Genomic DNA, 20469 nt, shown 5'->3' on the forward strand with positions numbered 1-20469 from the left:
CTGAAAGGGCCTCCCTGAAGCAGTGCCACAGTAACCGGGAAAAGGAAGCACAGTAACTTCTCTGGTGGGTGTGAGAACACTGTACCTACCTGCCTCAGAAACAAACTGTTGATCCTTGCTTGCCCCTCATTCTGCCCCTGAACGAAAGTGATTGCATCTGCATTTCTTAATTAACTTTTACTCAGAACACCCAGGAACTGTTAACACCTAGCATCTTTGCCATAGCTAAGAGACTTTTCCTTTTTTGCTTGAAAAAAGCAAAGTGTGTGAAGTTTTCAGGTGTTTTTCCCTTCTAAGCTCCCATTTCTGTCCCTCTTCTGCAAGAACATCCACATCTGTTCATCTCCAAAATCCATTTGCTGCCTGATAGCACCCAGCCAGGAAGGGCATGCAAGGGAGCAGTATTCCAGACTACATAACATTTATCAAGCAAAGAACAGGACAGGAAGATTACATCCTTTCCTGTCTGAACTCCACCTTTTTATTCTCAAAGTCAGTAAACCTAATACATGGCACCACCAGGTACAGAATGAGACTTCCAGATACACGGGATCTGTTCTGCCCACCCCAACAGACTAACACTCCATATGACATCCAGAACAGTTGGCTTTACTGAAGTTCTAATATTTCAAATCTGATTTAAGGAAAACAAAAAAGTGAGGGATTTTGCTCCCTAAAAGTGTCCCCGAGGCTGATTGGCCCCGGTAGTGGTGGTCACCTGCTGCAGGTCCTATGCTGGGAAGTTCCTTGTCACAGCTTGTCTTCTGCAGAAAGTCTCATGCAGCGCACTCTAACAACCATCATGTGGCTGGCACGTTCTCCCACTGGAAGATGATGAGACAATCACGCTTTGCTCTTTCCCTCTCACCATGTGGTTGTTTCAGAAAACGCACCAGAGTTATGATGGAGGATCACAAGATTTTACAGTAAGTGTCAGCACCCCGTGATAAATTGCAGAGCTATTGAGTGCCAGTATCACCCTCCAGGCATGTGATCCTCCTTGGGAGTGATTCAGATGGCAACCAGGAATGGAAACCAAGAATTTTAGAAGACACAAGATTTATATGGATATTTTATATCCATCTGCAGTCAGGTAATCTGTAATCAAGAAGCCAGCTATAACACAACATTACCAAGATATTTCTGCACCCGCTTCTGTCATCACCCCCTGACAACAGGACACCTCTTTCAAGGGATGAAAAAGCCATCACTCTTGGTTTTGTGGAAGTAAAGGAGTCCTAGAAACACTGGTCCTCCCTCAAGGCTGTTTCAGTTAGCGGAAATCTTTTGACTGACCTTGGATGAAGGTATTGTTCCTTTAACTGATACCAAGCTCTTCATTTAGAGAGACCACCAACTGCCAGAACACAACAGCATCAGGCCCTGTTCCACCAGGCAAGGCTCAATGACAGATTAACACCCTTGCAGGGAGCCCTAGTGACCGTAATACGTACCCAACTCATGTGCCACCCTACAGGATGGGAGCCCACTCTCCTTATCCATTATAAAGCTCCTCAAATTAAATGGGTATTCTAGAAAATTAATTTTATTCAAAAGGAACTGAGAAGAAAACCCCAAGAAAGGAAACACAAGACAGAAAGTGCTCTAGGATGATGCTTTTTAATTGTTATTTTTATATCTTTAAAAACAAATGAAACCATTAAAACCATTATAGACATGTGCTGAAATTTCCTGTACAACAAATATGAAAACAATTAAGATTTATACATAATTTCAAGATATTCAGCAGTCACTTATTTGACACACATCAACTTTTCCCTTCTTAAGCAGGCCCCAAATGGAAAGAAAGAATCGAACAGAAATGCAGATGTAGTTGCCACACAGTGGAGCTTTCAGCCTGAAAAGCAGGTATCTTTACATAAGCAACAGCAAGAGAAAACATTGGCCAAAGAGACAGACCTCAGCGACTGTAACACACAGAACATCAGAAGGCAGTGAAAAAAGTATTTGCAGGAACTCACATCACCTTGACCAAGACAGATCAACAAGGTAGTAGAGCATTGCCTTTAATCCTCCTCTTCCTGCAGAGATATTCTATGAGGCATGTTCTACTTCCTCTCATCAATACTACGGCCAACTTTGTGTTTACCACATTTTAAGCCTTACCAACTTTTTCCACCTATACCTGCTATCAGCAGGTCATTTCCTTCCAACTTCTGTCTCTTCTCACAATGGGTCAGATTTGGGAATACACGTGTATACAGTTGTATTAAAAACAGATACTCTTTAGATGGCAACACAAGGGAGAATTTGGCACCTGCTTCCAACATCAAAACAACAGGACAGATAGGTTTGCTTTCTGTAACAGTATCTGGGCAGTGACCAGGCAGAAACACAGACCATTATAAGCTCGTTTTCTGATGTTCTGCTGCAATACAATGCAAACATGATCTAGCATAGAAGATTAGTCTCCCTCTCTTCTGTGCTATACAAAACAAGGGCCTTCTGAAGCAAGAGAGCATTCAGCACCCTAAGGCAGCAAGTTCTTGGGAGACCTGCCGTAATCAACACTGTCTCTGCGCTCTGCACAGATGTGCAGTAATTGAAAGCTTAAGAGAGAAAAAAATAACATGACTAAGGGGCAGACTTTCTTCCCTCCCAGTTCCTTTGGAATGGTTCTGTTTGGTCCAAGTGGTTTATCTTTGTCATCTGACAGCAGCTTAGAAAGAATGCCAGGTGAGAGATCCACTATGTGGAATGCCAGTTTGGATGGAGTTGGGCAGGATCATTAACCTTGTGGGGTTTTTTGGGATTTTTTTTGTGTGTGGGTTTTTGTTTTTTTTTAAAGTATTTCAGAGAAAGAAAAAAAATATTCAAGAACCCAGAAGTGGCTGCTACAAAAAAAAACAAAAAAAACACTCCCCAAAACCATGAAAGCTGAAGCACACTGTGGTTTGTCCTCCAGTTTTGTTCACACATTGCACACCACAATTTCACTCCAGGTTGTAAAAAATTCCACGGTATACCTGTAAAGTTACAGCTGTGCACCAGGAATTGCTACATTTTCCTTCAGCTGACAGTGGACTCTGTGAGGTCGCCAGGTTCCACTGTACTGTCACATACACTCCTAGCATCTGTAGCTTCTTCTGACAACTCTGCTATAACAAACAAAAACCCAAAACAACACAAAACAAAGCAGCAGAATACCAGGGACTCTGGTTATTAAACCTTCATAAGACTTTCACCACTTTATAGCTATTCTATAGCATTATTCATAAACTTTGTATTCCTCTGCAATGCAACCAGTGCAATGATCCGAAGACCAAAACCCACCCCCCCCCACCCCCCACCCCCACCTAATTAAAATTAAGAAGTCCTTCATTGGTAATGCCTTCATAAGTCTAGCAGTTATGTACCAGCAAAATAATTCCAATCTGATCCTTGACTTGTAAAATCAGCAGCTAGGGGGTTTCTGCTTGTTTGTTCCATTTTTAAAAGGACCAGTTAAAACAACAGCAGCAGTATATTGCAGGTAATTATAAAACCATTACATTAGGTCAATGAGATGCAGGCAGGTAAGATGCGTCTCAGTTTTGAATGGCTAAAACAACTGAGAAATTGGTCTTTACAGGAGAATTTTGTGCAATTTGTTCTGGTAGAAACAGTAAAGCCTGTCAATCTGGGAGTGCTTGGACACATGGAACCTTCGTTTCGACATTTTCACAGATTTATATATTTGAGAAAAAACAACAACAATGATAAAAAGACACCAACCTGAGTAAAACTCTATTAGAATAGAGTGATCATTATTCAGTAAATTATATATTGCACCTTTAAATAAATCATTATAAATTGTATAAAAACAGGAATATCAGCCAGGAACAGGGAGAAGCTATTCTGTCCTTCATACACACCCACACACACCCGCACACACATTCACATACTCACTTGCTCAGTTTTTTTTACTATAGTTAAAGCTTGGAGTGACAGACCACACTCCTTTTGCTCTAGCAGAGGCACCGAAACATTAAGGCAGGGGCTATTTGTGGTGAAATGCAAAAACAAAGCTCACCTCCAAACTTCTGGAGAGTCCTGCCAACAGTGCAACTACAGTTAAGTTTGACATAAGCCTTATTTAAAAATCTGTGTTCTCATTAGGAGTTTCAGTACAAAAATAGAATCTCTGCTGGTTTTTTTTCTAGAGTAGCAACTGGAAAAGGCACAATTTCCAAATATAAATGTCCATTTGAAGGAGCTGTTTGTACTCCTTTTTTAAATAAACAGGAACACAGAAAAAAAACCCCCAAAACTCACAGAGGCACATATCTATTAGCTAAGTAATCAGATACAGTAGATAAAATATGTTCCTGAAACTTATAATTAAATATATTAAAACAGCCCACAAGCCTGGTGTCTGTAAATGAAATCATATAAAATTGTAATAAAAAGCTTGTGTTATTATTTTAATATTAAATACTAGCTCACCGTTCATACTGCAAATGCTATTTTCACTTATCAGTACTGTTAAATTCCCAAGAAAAAGCAAGATTCTTCTGTTAACTTTAAATAGTTTTGCTTGGTTTGTTTTTTGTTTTGTTTTTCTTTTATATCAGTCTGCAGCTCCTGACAGAATTGGTTTTCCTTCCGCAGATCACGTCGTCAAATGCAGACAGAACTGGAGAAGACAGACACTCCACACAATCCTGGAAAACTTGAGCAGAACATCTCCCTTTCCTATGTGCAGGTAACGCCTCCTGGAGACATGGCACTCCTTCCAGGCTATGCGTGGTAGCCATTTGCCTTCCCGAAGCCTGGCCCAGGTGTGAAATTCTCATAGATTGCCATTGCTGTCATGTTTTGGTAAATAAGATCTGTTTTCTTGTCTTTCTGGGATTTAATAATATCCATAACACACTGGTTTAGGAAGACGTACTGGTCCTGATGAAAGAAAGAGAGGGTAATACATTTCTAGAAAATAACTCAATTTTGGAAGTAATTCTGCTCCTGAATACAGATTCTGAGGTTCGGATGCACTGCGCTGAATGCTATCGGGGAGTATATTTTAGAAGTTGTACGTATAGTTCATGGGAAACAGGACTGGAAAGGACCTCATGACATCATCTGATCAACCCTCCGTAAAGAACTAGGATCAAGTTTTCCGTCATGCCTAACTCCCTCTTAAAAGACCTTCATGATGGGCAGTTTACAGCCTTTTTCAGATCAGCTTGAGTTAATCCACACACCTTTCCAGACTGATGTCATAATTTCAACAGGAACATGGGTGTTCCTGCAGAACAGAACTGAGACCACTTGACTGAAGATAATTCTGGCTCACAGCTGTAAGGATAAAACTATAAAACTCACATGGGTGAAAGAAGCTGCAAAAAAGCCCCCCAAAACCAAAACAAACCAACTTTTTCAGGATTTGATTCTTTCCAGCTGCAAATGCCACTCCTACGAAGTACTCTGTAAAGAGATTGCTCACATGTACTATGGCCCCTGGCTGCAACTACTTTCGTGGGACGAGATGAGGCAGGAAGGAGAGAAGATAAATAAATATCAAATAAAAAGCAATTTCAGATTGCTTCTTAGTATCTAATCTTCCTGTAATTTTGAAGTACACCTTGAGCCTACCCTTCCTGGATTATTACGCATATTTGAAAAACATGCTGCTGGACGAAAGACAGCCTTACCTCAGTTTGCACCATTAAAGGTCGGTGCATGCGAAGATCATACACCACTCCGTACACATCCACAGTGTTCTCCATTTCAATCTGCTGAATCAGGCGGTCAATGGCAATGAATGTTCCTGTCCTCCCAACACCAGCACTGCAGTGACATGGGGAAAGCTATTTACTGCTTTCTCTCAACCACCTGCTCACCAGTGGCCTGCCAAAACACCAGTGAGTCTAGCAAAATGCTTTCTATTATTGCAGTGGCACGGGTACTAAAAGCCTCTGCAGCCCAGTGGGTGGTTCTTACTACCACCGACAGGGAGGGAGGACACGCTTTTGGGCTTCCCAGTCTTGCACTGGCACAAGGTTACCTGTAAAAGTACTTGAAAAGGCAGCTTCTCGAGCTAAGTTTTCCAGGCAAGGACACAGGGTCTATTCTAATGAAATTTTGTGTCGTGTACTTTGCTATCTATATAGCATTGCTACCCTTCTGAGGCATGGGGCAAAGGTTTTAATTTGGCAGGATGATTAGCCCATATCGTTAAGCAAAGAGACTTACTTTTTTTTTTTCTTTTTCTAAATCACATTGAAAAGAATTGTTTTTTAAAAAGCCACAAGATAAAAATGTGTCTAACACAAATATGTTCTTCCTACCTGCAGTGCACCAGAGTAGGAGAGTCGATTGGATTTTGACTGCTGTACTCATGAACAAGGTGTCTGAAGTTGATGAGAAGGTCTGTTGTCTCCGGCACTCCATGATCTGGCCAGGAGGTGAAATGGAACTGGCGCACCATGTGGCTCTCTGGCGTGTTAGACTAGGGGAATACACATCAGGGGAAAAACAAACAAACAAATAAATAAACAAACCGGCTCCAGAGGAGCAACAGTAGGGCTTCCAGACATATGTACTGGGCAAAGCTCAGCTTCACTAGGGGCCTGTTACAAACTGTGCAGTAATTTGATCAATGATATTTCAGTTTCCCTCCTCCTGCTCTGGTAGAGAATACTTCGAAATAATTTCCTTTTACTTTTCACTTTACTCCAAGATCATCTCTGCTGCATTTCATTTGCTGACAGAAACAGCTAACTGTTCAGTCTAGCAGACAGGACAAGTATCTGCATAAGCAGAAGTTCTGCGTAAGGTGCGAGTCTCAGAGAAACACCAGCTCAGGACCACTGACAGGGCAACCAGCAATTCCCATTAGCAGGCCAGATTTTGCTGGCAGACCCCTTTGTGCCACAGGGAGGCTCTTACTGACAACTCACTCCCACCACTGGATATGTTGCTAAAACGGCTGTGAGAAGCCAGGGCTTCCAAACATACACACAAGTATCACAGGAATCTCGTCGTCAGCGAATAGTGTGAAAGATTTTAAATCAGACTTCTGGCAGAAAGCAGTCCAATATGCTCCAAGCCTCAAATAAAAATAAACAACTTTTATCCTTCTCCCTCAGATAACTCTGAATTTCATTAAGTTTTAGTGAAATTATATATTATCACATCAGTGTTGCTTAACATGTGAAGTCATAGTGATGCAATAAATCACTTCTACAGATACACTAACAACTTGGGGGGGGCTCACCTTTTCTACAGTGAAGTCCCTTATTGTCCATTCTGGAAGGACAACCTCCGAGACCATTGTCACAGTAATGTCACCGTAGCTCTTGGATTGTTTGTCTGGCCAGTATTGCTCACATTTGGTCTAAGAAGAGAGTTGCAAGATGATACATCATACACAGCAGCTGACTCTCGTTTTAACTAACACCCCACCTGAAGCAGGGCTAGAAAGCATGTCACCCTTCCCAACAGCCCATTCCTGGGCAGAAGCTCTACCAAAACCATTCCTCAGGGAGAAGAACCCACCCTTAAAGGCAGCAATTCCACAACCCTCCTGAGATTATCTTTTCTAGTAGTCAGCAGATATAAAATGGGGAAAAGCTAAAAAAATGGGGCTTACTTAATTTAGAAAACAGTCTTCCAGTAAGCGGATGGTTTTTAAAAGAAAGAAGGTCTCCAACCTACTAGGGTAACACCAAAATTAGAAGAGACGCAACGGTCTTCAAGAGATGGTTCAGTTTTAATAGAAACATACCCGGGCTTGTTCAACACATTTTGTCAACATCACAATAGAGTAAATATTCTTTTCCCAAATCATGCGCCAGAAGTCTTCTATAGTACTGGGTAAAGGGCCCTGTGCGGCAATAAAGGCCTTCTTCGAGTTATAGCCCTAAGACAAAAAGCCCAAAATAAATATATATATATACACACACGCACACATGCATTAATGAGACAAAAAGCCAATTTTAAACATCATCATGAGCTGTTAAGCCTACATCTTAAAAACACGCATTATATTTCATTTCAACTAATGAAGCAACTTACAGGCATATAGTTTGCATTAATATAATCGTCAGTTGCAGAGTTTTGATCTGAAAGTTTAACACGAGAAATATCATCTGCAGAAAGAAAAAAGGAAAAGAAAATGAGGAATTTCAGAACCTGAACCTTTCAGCAAAATACTGCTCATCTAACGCATGATTTCTAAATAAAAGGTGTTTTATAACAGTGTGCGTTTTAAGAATAAGAATATAACTTCAGTGATCACAAATAGCAGCAGTTTAGAACTTTTGTAATGAAAGCCTTCAGAAAAACGAGTTGTTAGGATAGACTCAGAATACTGAACAGATATTTTATTTTTTAAAAAAACAGTATGTTTTTGCATAGATATGTATTTTTAATCCAACAAGAAATTTACTACAGTTTTAACTACTGGAGAAAAATGTAATTTGTCTCCTGCTGCCACCGCAGCTGTTTTTCCTCCAAAGCACCCGTAAGTACCCGTCACTGTTTGCCTTCCAACTCCTCCTTACATGCTGCTGCGCTGGGGTGCCCACAGCCAGCTTGGCCGGGTGTGGAACCTGGGTTCAGTGGCAAGGCTGCCCAGCTGGGCCACAGCTCTGCGCATCTGTGTGGCCACAGCAGCTCTTACCCTCTTGGGTTTGCCACCTGGGCTGCAAGTTTCTCACGAACAGAAAATTACAATTATTTAATTAAGGGAAAGCTCTTTAAGGAGCTTCCTTGAGGGAAAGTTTGGGAAATTTAGGGAACATTCTTGAGGGAAAACTCCTGAGGTTTGCTTCTACAGTGATTTTGGGAACGCAGCAGCCCAAATTCATTCATTTGGAAATTAACGACATTATCCCCTCTTTGAAACCTCTGGTTACTATTGAAGCCAGGTTAACTGAACCCAAGTGTTTTCATGTAAAAACTTGACCAGTAGAAGATGCAAAACCGAAGAGTAACTCACATGGTAGGACATTGTTGTATCTGTTTTTTCCCCTGTTCTCGGCAAGTTCAGCAGCAAATTTGGGCTGATGAACACCAGCAGACTTGAGTTCCTACAATAAGAGAGGGCCTTACCAGCACATGGTCCTGGTCTGGGAACCACACACAACTGAAACAGACAAATGCTCCAAACACCTTCGGCCTTTGCTGTAACAGCAGGCACATTAAACTGGGATAAATGACAGAAAGAATCATCTTTTTACATAGCAGGAGCGTGACTGCGGCAGAGCAGACGGAGAAGGGATGAATAAGGAATGCAGGCACAGCAGCATGTTTAAAACCCAGAGGGGGGTTGTAAAGCCCAGAACCAGTTTTGCAGAAATAGACAACATGGACATCAATGACACCGACAGCAAGGGTGCACCCGTTCTGACCCCCGGGCAGCGACCTCCCTTGCATAAGCTCTGCATCACAGGGAGGAAGGGAGCAAGTACATCATGAAAGGACAGAAGGAAGCACAATCTCAGAGGAAGGCAAGGCAGAGCACCAGCCTGAAAAATGCAATCAAAAGGACAGAATTTCATCTGGAAAGAAGAAGAAAGTCAGTTAATAGCTTCAAGGAGATGAAAAAAATTGAGATTTTTTAACAGCAGACATGGCAACACAGAATCCTTACTGACACTTGATTTGCGTTTTGTACCCTGCTAACAGCTAAGCTTTAGCACATTTCATAGAAAACCATTTATGGTCCCTAAGCTAATCACAATTGCTGTTCCTCTGACTGCTCCGTCCAGCTATGCACAGGTGTGGTTTGCAAATCACACCTACACACTGAAGAAGTCAGTGCTGTTAGCAAGAGACCTGTCTTGCTGTGTAGAAAAACAAAAGATTAAAAAAACCCCAAAGTGCAGAGAAGTGAAATAGCTCTCCTGAGGCTGACTCTATAGTGCAACTCAGGCAAGGACTGAGGAGACGCTGCCTCTGAGAGCTCTGCCCAGCAGGCCATGCTGTAAGCTCACAGGGTGAGAGAATAGTTCAGGATGTGAAGTATTTATCATGCACTTTGGAGCTGAATCTGAGAAGGGAAGGCTACACACGCGGCGTAATAATCTCTGTAATAAAGATCCCTTCCCTCCCACTCCAGCCAGCCTCCTGTATGCTCCATAGGAAAGCTAATTTGCCTTTCCAAAAACATTTGTCATGAAGCTCTCTCCACCGAGGGCACATACCTCATACTCTTCAGCAAAACCACAGTTGGAGTCAGCTTGCTGCTTCTTAAAGTAGGACTCGAAGTTCTCCACTTTAATGATTTTTGATCTGAAATGAGAAAAGCCATGTACTGGTAACTGAGATTACGTAAATAAACCATGAATTCAGTTAATGTGTTAGAAAGTATGCTTTACTTACTTCTTGATTCTTCAAGGGAGGGTGGGGGGGAAGAAAAAAAGGCTGATTAGACACATGCAGCTTATTTTTCACTATGTGAATCTAAGAATGAAAGCACGACTGTTAGTAGCAGCTACAAAACCGTGCATTTACAGGGGACAGGTTACCAAGCACAGGATTTAACTGATCTGTTAAACCAAGGTGAGAATAGCGCATCCTTCAGGAGAAGGGTATCACAGGTGCCATCAGTCAGCTGCTTCTGCACTCCCCTCAGACTTGCCTCATTCCCTGGTGCATTTTATGTAAACTATCAAAGTCTGCACAGGTGGGACTTCATGGGCTGCTCTGGCCAAGCCTTCCCACCAGCACAAAAATTCGATAATGTGATTCAACTGCACTGTCTGTGACTTCCAATATATTGTGGTTACCCTCCCATGGCAAAGCTTGTACAGTATCAGGATTGTCTGAGTTAATGGCTCAGCACAAAGTAATCATAAAGCAAAGGAAAATCCAGGACACGGTGCAGAACTGTGCCTATGTGCACTTTATCAACAATTTGGATTGTTCCCTCGATGTGCACGGAAGCCCACGTTTCATTCAAACATCCTCTTTTTTCAAAACTACGTGGAACATCTGTGTGTCTAATAACAACTCACAAAGTGAGCACTCCAAATCCCTGTGGCAGCTCAAGAAGTGTCAATCAATGTCATTATTTTTAGTCAGCAGGCTAGAGTCTTTAAATTCCACGAGGAATTAATATTGAAAAATTCTATATAAAACTGCACAGAAAACCAGGATCAGGGTTCACATTAAGTTTTGCAAATATCACTTGAGCTCAGAAAACAGTGTGTGAAAGGATATGGACTTACTTAATGGGAGAAAAGGACACTTCAGTATTTCTTTTATCTTTCCTGTTGTGAAAGAAAACAACACAATACACAGCAGAATTTAGTGGGATGCGTATTAAATTTCTGACAACAGCTATTTCCTGTGCAAAACGATTTCTTTTAAAGCATCTTATCCTGTGCAAAAAAACCCTTCTCAGGCAAACCCTACACCTGAAGCGAGAACAAAATACTCCATTCTTCATTCAGTGGTGCTATGCAATGGGACCGTTTCTTTCTGTCAGACCCAGAGTACAACACCTGGACACAAAGCATATGGTTTGGTGGAACAAGCACATCCGAGGGATCCACGCTGTTAGCTAGCATCTCGGGAGAATCGCTGCTAACCCCAGAATCCCTACACTAACTGTCCAGCAGCCATGTGTCAGTGGTGCAGAAAGTGGCAGCTGAATGAAAGTAAGTGTTCCTAGCTTTAGAGGAAGCTCTTCTCAGTATTGTCCACAGCTACTGGACATGCCTGTAAATATAACAGCAGTTAATCAGAAAAACTAAGAAAACTGGACTAAGGGCCCTACAGCCAATTCTTTAGAAAGGATGTACCGCACAAACAGAAGCAGGAAAAGGACTCTTAAGTCCCAGATCATTTGGAAAACACTGGAAACAGGAACCAGCCCAATTCCTAGGCAACTCACCAGCTTCTAGAAACTCCGGAATAGAGATTTCACGTTACAGGCCATCAAGCAAGTAAAAAGTGTGATTAATGGTTCATTTAAAATAAAACCATCCAAGATACAATTACATATGTCTTTTAGCACAATAATTTGTGATGTTTTCTCACTTCTGACTGAATTACTTCATCAGCATGCATGAATTCAGAAGAGCTAAACAAAACAAATCTTAACTTGTCAGTTTGTAACTATGGGGTTGAAAAAAATAATTTAACTAGCTTGGCACATCCACTCTAATCTGTGACATACAAACAAGGTTTTTAACAGAACATATTTTAAAACCTCATGGCAGAAGCGCATAAAACAAAGAGAGGCCTTTATAGGAGAAAGATACAGAAGTGAAATACTTGTGGTTCCTCATCACAGCAAATGCATAATGAACACACATTACCTTCTCCTCCTCCAGAATATGAAACCCCCTATAGAAACTACAGCCAATATAGCTAAAAGGCATCCAATAACAGCTCCAGCAATAACACCTGGTAAAAGAGAACCAGTATTACTCATTACTGATTTACCTCCTTGGTAATGATTTAGCTCAATCAACACGCTACAAAAGAACCTCAGAAGTGACAGAGCACACTCTGCTCTACTAAACATCTATTCTCTACTGTGTCCTTTGTCAGTACCAGTATTGAAAGCTCATCAAGAATAATAAACCAAGCATGATAAATTAATACAAAATTGGCATCAAAGGACCAGTATTTGCATTCTAATACATCCGCTTCTAATTTACCAGAACTGTTAGTACATCAGCTGCTTTTTGCTACTTGTTTCTGTACCAAAGTCTCACTGTGCCATCCAATCCCTTTTAGTGTGTCATGAATAGCACAGCTTTCTGTTACTTCTGCAGGGGAAAGCACACATGGGAAAAAGAGGTCACCTGCAGGGCTATATGCAAGCTATGAATTTACAGAGCGGTTCACTGCAAAGCTAGAAAGAAACAATTCAATACAGAAAAAACAGAACAGCGTGTGTTTTGCTGTTATGAAACTTGCCACACACTGTATATGTGCCAAGCCACCAGTCCTGTAATTGACATTTCCATACCTGGATCCTGGGGTAGCAAAACTGCCTCAGAACAGGGTGAAAATGATACGTAACTATCTTCCCCCACAATGATGTCGGCCATAGTAAAGGTTATGTTAGTGAAACCTGCAATGCTTGCCCTGTTGGTAAGGGAGAAGAAAAAAAACCCAAAGACAGAGAGACAGGTACATTACACGGTTTTAACAGACATAAGCAAAATCTGTAATAAGCAAAATCTGTAATCTTTTAATCAGACAATCTTTTAGCTTTCAACTCCAGAAAAATTACCCAAACAGTGGTTTGAGATAAATACCTGTATGAATGAAGAGGAATCAATGGTCCGTTTTCGTAGGCATACATTGTGTTTCCCTTGCCGACATTAATGATGTTTGTACCATTCTGAGAACGGAAAGAAGGTGATTTTGCCTGCTCTGTATCTATGACGTATGTTACATAGGTGACTGTCGTCCTCTTCTTGAAATCTTTGTATGTGTTGTTCAATTTAGACTTCAAAGACCCACAACCTTCAGGGAAAACCAAGGACATATGTAGTATACATCACCCACTGATTTTTGTATTGCTTGGCGCGACGCCTGAGACTGTCACATTAACCACAGCTGCCATTACTCTGTAAGAGCTGCCTGAAACGAAAGCCCGAGCGCACCAGACAATCTCAGAAACCTCTTCTGCTGCAGTGCAATCTACTGAACTATCTCCCTACTCCCCAACGCTGTTTGTTTTAATCTCTTACTGGTTTTACCTCCACGATGTATAGCAGAGCTTCTCTGTAAAGGGGTGTTAAGTAGTAGACTCCAGCATCCTCGTGGATACCCTTCGCGAGACAAGCCAGCCATACCCATATGTGCTCTGTCAACTACCATATGTAGCCGAGTACAATGCAAACAGTGTAGAAAAAGTCAATTGGTATTTGCTAACATTGTGCTACCGAAACAGCATCAAGCCTCATTCAGGGTGACACCAAACGTGTCCTGAGCTATAGGTCCTTGCTACATCTTACAAGAAGTCTCACACCTAAACCCTAAGAGACAAGAGTTAATTTCTGCCTTTTCTTGACACAGACAAGCACTGGCCAAAGCAGTATGTCTTCCAGAAGACAAAGAAGAATAGGCTACTGTAGTCAAACAGTGGCCAACAGGATACCACCTGCAGAACAGCACCCCTTTACAGTGTCTGTTGTTAGAAGATGAACCCTAGAAACTTGAGGCAGATTATACAGCTGATGCCCATGTGATTTAAGAGGTAATAAACAAGCTCAAAATAACAGTTGTCCAACAACTCAAGCGCAAACTGATGTAAATACTCAAAGTGTTGCAGGAGGAAGAATCTTGCTCATTTGACTGAAGTTTGCATACGCTGCTCCCTACCAACTGCCTTACAAAGCCAAAAGCTCCTTCTAAAAGCAGATACAGTATCAAATTCACCTTTAAAAAGGAGAAGCCTTGCAGGAGCTCTGAAAGGTGGAAAAGCTCCAGTAGCTTTTCTATAGTTGTGTAGTCATGGTCTGACCTGCCACCAGCAGCAAAGCTCTCACCAACTATAACTGCAGGAACAGGGGGCAAGACAGCTCTTCTAAAGCACTGGCTTGGTTACATTAAAAGCAGCTGAGGTTGCAATTAACTCAGTTGCCTAGAAATGCGTGTTCAATACTGCATGAGATACGTTATATGCCCTGCCCAGTCCCTAGTTTCCATTCCAAAAAGATGTACATCTTGGGTTATATCTGCAGCTCCTTGGGGATGTCTTGGCCATCACCTTAGGACACCTCAAACAGCCACATACACCATTGCTTACACAACCGAAAAAAGTCCCCTCTATCCAGCCTAAAGGTAATGAATGATGTCTGTTTTAAGACAGGGAAATACATCTCAAGCATTTTAATGCTATTTCAACACTAAAAAGCTGAAGCTATGCTTGGCTGTAAGGATAGTTTTCTGCTCCTATCAAAGCACTCAGATTCTAAATTATAAACACGGGTGATCTTCCTTATTTCAATCACATCTTGAAAGTCCTCTTTCTTGAATAACTTGCAATCAAAATCACATAGAAGAACACGCTGAATCTCATCAAGACTAAACAGGACTGGGTGAAGGTACAAGCAGAGCTATCGCTGCATGCAAGAGATCCGACATTCAAACCAGCAACTCTGGGGCAGCTACGTAGGCATGTGAAGAGTAAGAATTTTCTACATATGTGGGACATATGTTGTATGGAAACCACAGAAGACCGACCTACAGTCAAATTGCTGCAAGATGAACTTCCACAGTGTTAAGACAAAGGTTAAGCATGAATGTGAAATCCCACTTGGGGGGAACAATCTCCAGCAGCTGCTTTATTCCTCCAGCGCACTGGCAGAGATGAAAAGAAGTTCAACTGGAACCTATGCTGCAAAGTTCGTTCCTTAATTTTACGATTTATCACTGGACATCCACCAAAGACACTTCTCTATTTTGATTCTTTAAAGAGGTGAGTTTGAAAGAGTACCCTCTAGCTTTCCATGGCATTCAACCTCCCACAGCACGTAATGCTGACAATGCTATTCAAAAGTGTTCCACTTGCACTGCCTCTCAGTTAATGAAGTATTTTAAGTAACATCAGAAGGAAAGTTCTCTTTTTTATTTTTTTTTTATTATTTTTAAAAGATCTCACTGCAGACATCTTCCAGCTAAAGAAGGGAGGGGGAAAAACATCCCACATTCCAAAGCTGCTTATATTAGTAGCCCTGAAAATTACTCTGTGGGAGAAAAAAAAAGGATACCACACACTCTTGTGGCAGGAATCACCTGCAGATCAAGTTGGCGACAGCACAGCGGCAATACATATGACACTTACATACAAGGATAAATCCGGCTGGAAAAGGCTGAGTTAAAACAGTGGCTTTCTGAAAACAAGGAGTGACCTGACTTCAAGTAACCAAAGTATTTGCCTTGTGATTTTTGAAAGGTGATTGAAAATAATGAGTCAGCTTTTTCTCTATCCATTTAACTCCTCTTTAGAATTTAAAACACAATGCTGTCTCATAATTGTTTCACACAGCTACAAGATACGATCATAGTATCTTACCTTGTTCTTCTGTTGTGATCATCACTGCATAGGCTTTCAACGGTCCATTCACTGACTCAAAATCAGAGAATTCAACAGATAATGAGCTGTGACTGACTGCCTTGACTAAAGGAGCTTTGCTTGGAGCAGGTGGGTCTATAAACAGAAATTTTTTTAGTACCTTAACAATTGATAAAGAAAAGTTTTCCAATCATGAAAACGCTGTAATACTGGTGCTGTTCATATAATGTGTATTTACTGTGAGTCACATTAGACTTTGCATGAATGTAGTGTTTTATTCATAATCTGTAGGCTGATAATGTACTGCACATCAAGTTTGGTATTCTGTAATCATTAAGTTAATATTTCGGTTCTACAAATATCTTTCATTCTCAAATGTTAATGCTCACCAGTAATGCTTGTATTACACATTTGCTGCACTGGACGGCTTTCAGAACTATTTGAAAGAGTTGCAATAGTAACAACATAGGTCCTGAAATAATCCAAAGACAATGTTCTGAAGGTTTCCTCTGAGCCTTCTCTCATACAGGATGGAGCCCATTCTTCTTTTTCCCATGTATCATTAAAGATTTTAATTTTGAAGCCGGAATTGTTACCAGAAGGACATTCCCATTTCAGCATCAGGGAAGACTGCTTGGCCACTGGTTCACAATGAAATGAATTCACTACTGCAGGAACTGGAAGGAAAAAAAAAAAAAAAAAAAAAAAAAAAAAAAAAAAAAAAGAGAAGAAATCAAGTATTGTCGTAAATAGAAAAAGATGCCTATTTATAAGTTCTGTGTATACATGTCTGTAAAACTTGAGTACTCCTTTCCACTTTTAAAAAGGTGAAGCTACTGCCTAGAAGGATTTACTACCCTACAGGGGAGAGAAGTATTCAGCACACTAAGAACACAAACCTCTTCTGTGTCCTCTGACTCCGCTGCAGACAGGTTTACTGAGAAAATTTAGGTTGAGTATCTGACAGGATGAGCAAAGTTTCCAAAATACTGTTCAACCATTGAACATACTACTCCAAGAACATTTTTAGAGTAGTATGTAGATTGACACTAACTCCATGTATAATTACATAAAACTCTTAGTGGCCAACAAATTGGAAAACATAACCTCTGTGCGCTTTAGAGCACAGCAGCAGCCATCCTCAAGAGCAGCAGCAACATCATCTCAGCTTCTGTGAGTGTCCTATAGGACACAATATAAAAATTCTAACCTTATGATCAGATACAAAAAGATATTTTAAAAGTTAACATAGCAGTAACACTGAGGAAAGGTCCCTCTAAACTAAAAATCTCCTAAAACTTGGCCTTCAAGACCAAAACTCCTGTAACATTTACTATTCTAACACACAGTAAAGTTATCTACTACTTTGATGAAGATTTAATACTTCCAAATAAAGGGGTAAAAAACCCTCATGGATTAAGTTATTTTGTTATTAAAAAAGGGGATTACTTTAAGAAAATAAGGAGAATCAGAATTGTCTACCAGAAGAAACAGATTTAGTTAAAACATAGCTGTGAGTGACTGGGACTTATTTCTACTGCATTTTATAAAGATTTCTTTTCCTCTAGTGACACTGTCAGCTACTCCTACAAATACAGTGAAAGTATAGAAGGTTCCAGGGTTTATGTCTGTAATAACAGCTCTGGTGACGCTGGCTGTCTGGTTTCTAGAGGAGGAACCATGACTTTGTATCTCTCTCCTGTACGCGTAGTTAGAAGTATCATCTGTGCTCCATGGGAAAAACCAAAGAACAGCATACTCTGGCTGGGTACGGAACACAGGGCTGGGGTCCATGAAGTCAAGAGGAGACTCCATCAATGCTCACAAATACTGACAAACACAGACAGAAAAAGCAGAAGCACAGCCACACTTGCACATTTTGGAAAGACTGAGAATTACAAATAGCCAAGCAGCACTTTCACAGTACCAGACTCTCTTAAACAGGTTGATTCTGGGGCACCTCTGGAAACCCCACCGAGGAGCTCTGGGGCAGATTCACTTCACCTCAGACAAAACAGGACAAAACTAAGGAAAGGACACAGCAGCATATATTCACAAGGGGGGAAAACGGTCACGATGCCCAGCATGAGGATCACAGGAATACCTCAACCTTCTCTCTGCTGCCGAGCTGAGCAGAGCAGCGTGGCTGAGCACCACACAGCACAGTACTGCTGACAGCCCAGCTGCAAGCCCGGGCCCCTCCAAAGGGGGAACTTCCCAAGACACAATTCACGTTCTGTGAAAGCCCTTCAAAATAAGAGCCTGAGGGCCTGCTCCACAAGAAGGCAACAATTCCCCCCCCACATATTATAACATCACTGACTGCAGGTAGGCTGTGTACAGCAATTCCACCTGAAAAAATACTGCACTTCAAGCCTCAGGCAGGTAGGCAGAACCCTGTGCTGCACAGGAGCACACACCCCAACAGCAACTGCAAGAAACTGTGACTTACTTGTGTACAGGCTTATGGACATCGCTTCTCCTTCCGTCTGACCATCAGCCGCTACTGCAAATACTGTGAAATTGTACATCGTCCCAGGGAATAACTCAGTAATTTCAACTTCAGTGACATTGGATGACAGGCTCCTAACAGAGGTACCACTTACAACCTCTATCCTGTACGTGTAGGAGCTGGAAGCAGTGGTGTTCACTGCCCATGTTAAGCTGACTTTCTCAGCACTAACATACTCCGCCTTGAGATCCTGGACTGGGCTGGGCTCTGTGAAAGGCAAGACAACAATCTGTTACCCTGCAGCAACACCTGCTCACACACACGGACAGAGGGAACACAGCACACCGCCACCTCACCCTCTTCACATCACTCATTGCTCAGAGCGCAGGGGCACCCCAACAGCATCACCACATGCTCCCGGATGCTTCTGCATCAATGGGCAGCTAAGAGACACTGAAGAAAAGTCATTCTGGGTCATTCTGAGTGCACATCATCTCCCTTCGACACTCCAAAGGAGAAGCACAGGCCATCACTGACCAGCGCTCCCAGGGCTTCCCTTGGGAATCCAGAGAGGTGGACAGGAAAGGAATCAGTATGGTGGGAAGGGAAGGCGTGCTTTTGTATGTTTGTTGTTTGGGGTTTTTTTGGTTAGTTGGATTTTGGGCTTGTTGTTGTGTGGATTTTTTGTTTCAGGGCAGGCGGTGGGGTTAGAGGTGGATGGTGGTGGTTTATTGTTTGTTTGTTGGGTTTTTTTTTTTCTTTAAATAAAATACAGTTGGAGCTATGCTTCCTCTACATATTCACACCTTATTCTTAGTAGATAGGCCAGGTAAGCCTTGTATTATATTTCAACCCTTTCACAGGTAGGCATAGCCCTGTGCTGCACAGGAAAACACAGTCCACTAGAAATGGGGATCCAAACAACCGTGACTTACTTGTGTACAGGCTTATGGACATCGCTTCTCCTTCCGTCTGACCATCAGCCGCTACTGCAAATACTGTGAAATTGTACATCGTCCCAGGGAATAACTCAGTAATTTCAACTTCAGTGACATTGGATGACAGGCTCCTAACAGAGGTACCACTTACAACCTCTATCCTGTACGTGTAGGAGCTGGAAGCAGTGGTGTTCACTGCCCATGTTAAGCTGACTTTCTCAGCACCAACATACTCCGCCTTGAGATCCTGGACTGGGCTGGGCTCTGTGAAAGGCAAGACAACAATCTGTTACCCTGCAGCAACACCTGCTCACACACACGGACAGAGGGAACACAGCACACCGCCACCTCACCCTCTTCACATCACTCATTGCTCAGAGCGCAGGGGCACCCCAACAGCATCACCACATGCTCCCGGATGCTTCTGCATTAGTGGCTGGTAACAGCAAAGCGAAAAAAGAGGCAACTCAAATACAATCTTCCTTTCATGTTCAAAAGCAGCAGGACAGGTCACAATGGTGCCAGCACTCCCAGGGTTTCCCCTGGCAATCCAGAGAGGTGAGCAAGGACAAAAGAGTAGACGGGAAAGACAATGGTGCCACATCTCTGCACAGCAAAAACTAAGGAAGATCAAATATCACTGGAAGAGGAACAGAGGTGATGGCCCAGGCTCCCTGTTTTTCTGCAACTCTTGTGCCCCGCACTCACTCCCGTGGCAGAGAGACCATCTCCAAAACGCCTCTTTCCAGCACCCTATTCTCTGCATCTTCAAAACAGAGCTACTAGCCATCAGGCAGCACAGGAGAAAATTTTGGGACTTTACTGGAAAGGTAGGGGCACACGTGCACATACATTTCAGGACAACACAAATGACAAGAACAGGCATGTTTTCTTTCAAATACACCCTGTGGAATGACCAAGCTGGGCTACAGCCTTGCAGGACAGCTCTAAAATTGTCTTTTCACCACCATGTGTCAAGACTTGATATTCAACATGGCAAGGTACTGGATGGCCAATGCAGTTCTCCTGAACTAGCGTGGCCTAAATCCCACTCTCCTGCTGCAGCCTGATAGCAGCTACAGAACCTC

The 20469-nt window shown here is 42.0% G+C and overlaps 1 protein-coding gene across 3 annotated transcripts in view; it reads right to left on the reverse strand.

The window, feature by feature from the left end:
- Window positions 1-1604: 1604 nt before the first annotated feature.
- The window catches only part of PTPRJ (protein tyrosine phosphatase receptor type J), an 84658-nt gene continuing 65793 nt past the window's right edge, over window positions 1605-20469 (reverse strand). For all 3 annotated transcript variants that reach the window (XM_080405772.1, XM_080405771.1, XM_080405773.1), the window contains exons 8-23: window positions 19379-19645; window positions 18444-18710; window positions 16381-16668; window positions 15992-16126; window positions 13224-13434; window positions 12932-13050; window positions 12273-12360; window positions 11178-11219; window positions 10152-10239; window positions 8945-9035; window positions 8020-8093; window positions 7730-7864; window positions 7220-7339; window positions 6291-6451; window positions 5655-5790; window positions 1605-4899 (exon numbers count right to left, since the gene is read on the reverse strand). In XM_080405772.1, the coding sequence (XP_080261898.1) occupies window positions 4741-4899; window positions 5655-5790; window positions 6291-6451; window positions 7220-7339; window positions 7730-7864; window positions 8020-8093; window positions 8945-9035; window positions 10152-10239; window positions 11178-11219; window positions 12273-12360; window positions 12932-13050; window positions 13224-13434; window positions 15992-16126; window positions 16381-16668; window positions 18444-18710; window positions 19379-19645 (2381 nt within the window). In that variant the 3' untranslated portion in view covers window positions 1605-4740. The remainder of the gene's footprint in view (window positions 4900-5654; window positions 5791-6290; window positions 6452-7219; window positions 7340-7729; window positions 7865-8019; window positions 8094-8944; window positions 9036-10151; window positions 10240-11177; window positions 11220-12272; window positions 12361-12931; window positions 13051-13223; window positions 13435-15991; window positions 16127-16380; window positions 16669-18443; window positions 18711-19378; window positions 19646-20469) is intronic.

This window comes from Falco punctatus, assembly GCF_963210335.1.
Source record: "Falco punctatus genome assembly, chromosome: 10".
Classification (NCBI taxonomy): Eukaryota; Metazoa; Chordata; class Aves; order Falconiformes; family Falconidae; genus Falco; species Falco punctatus.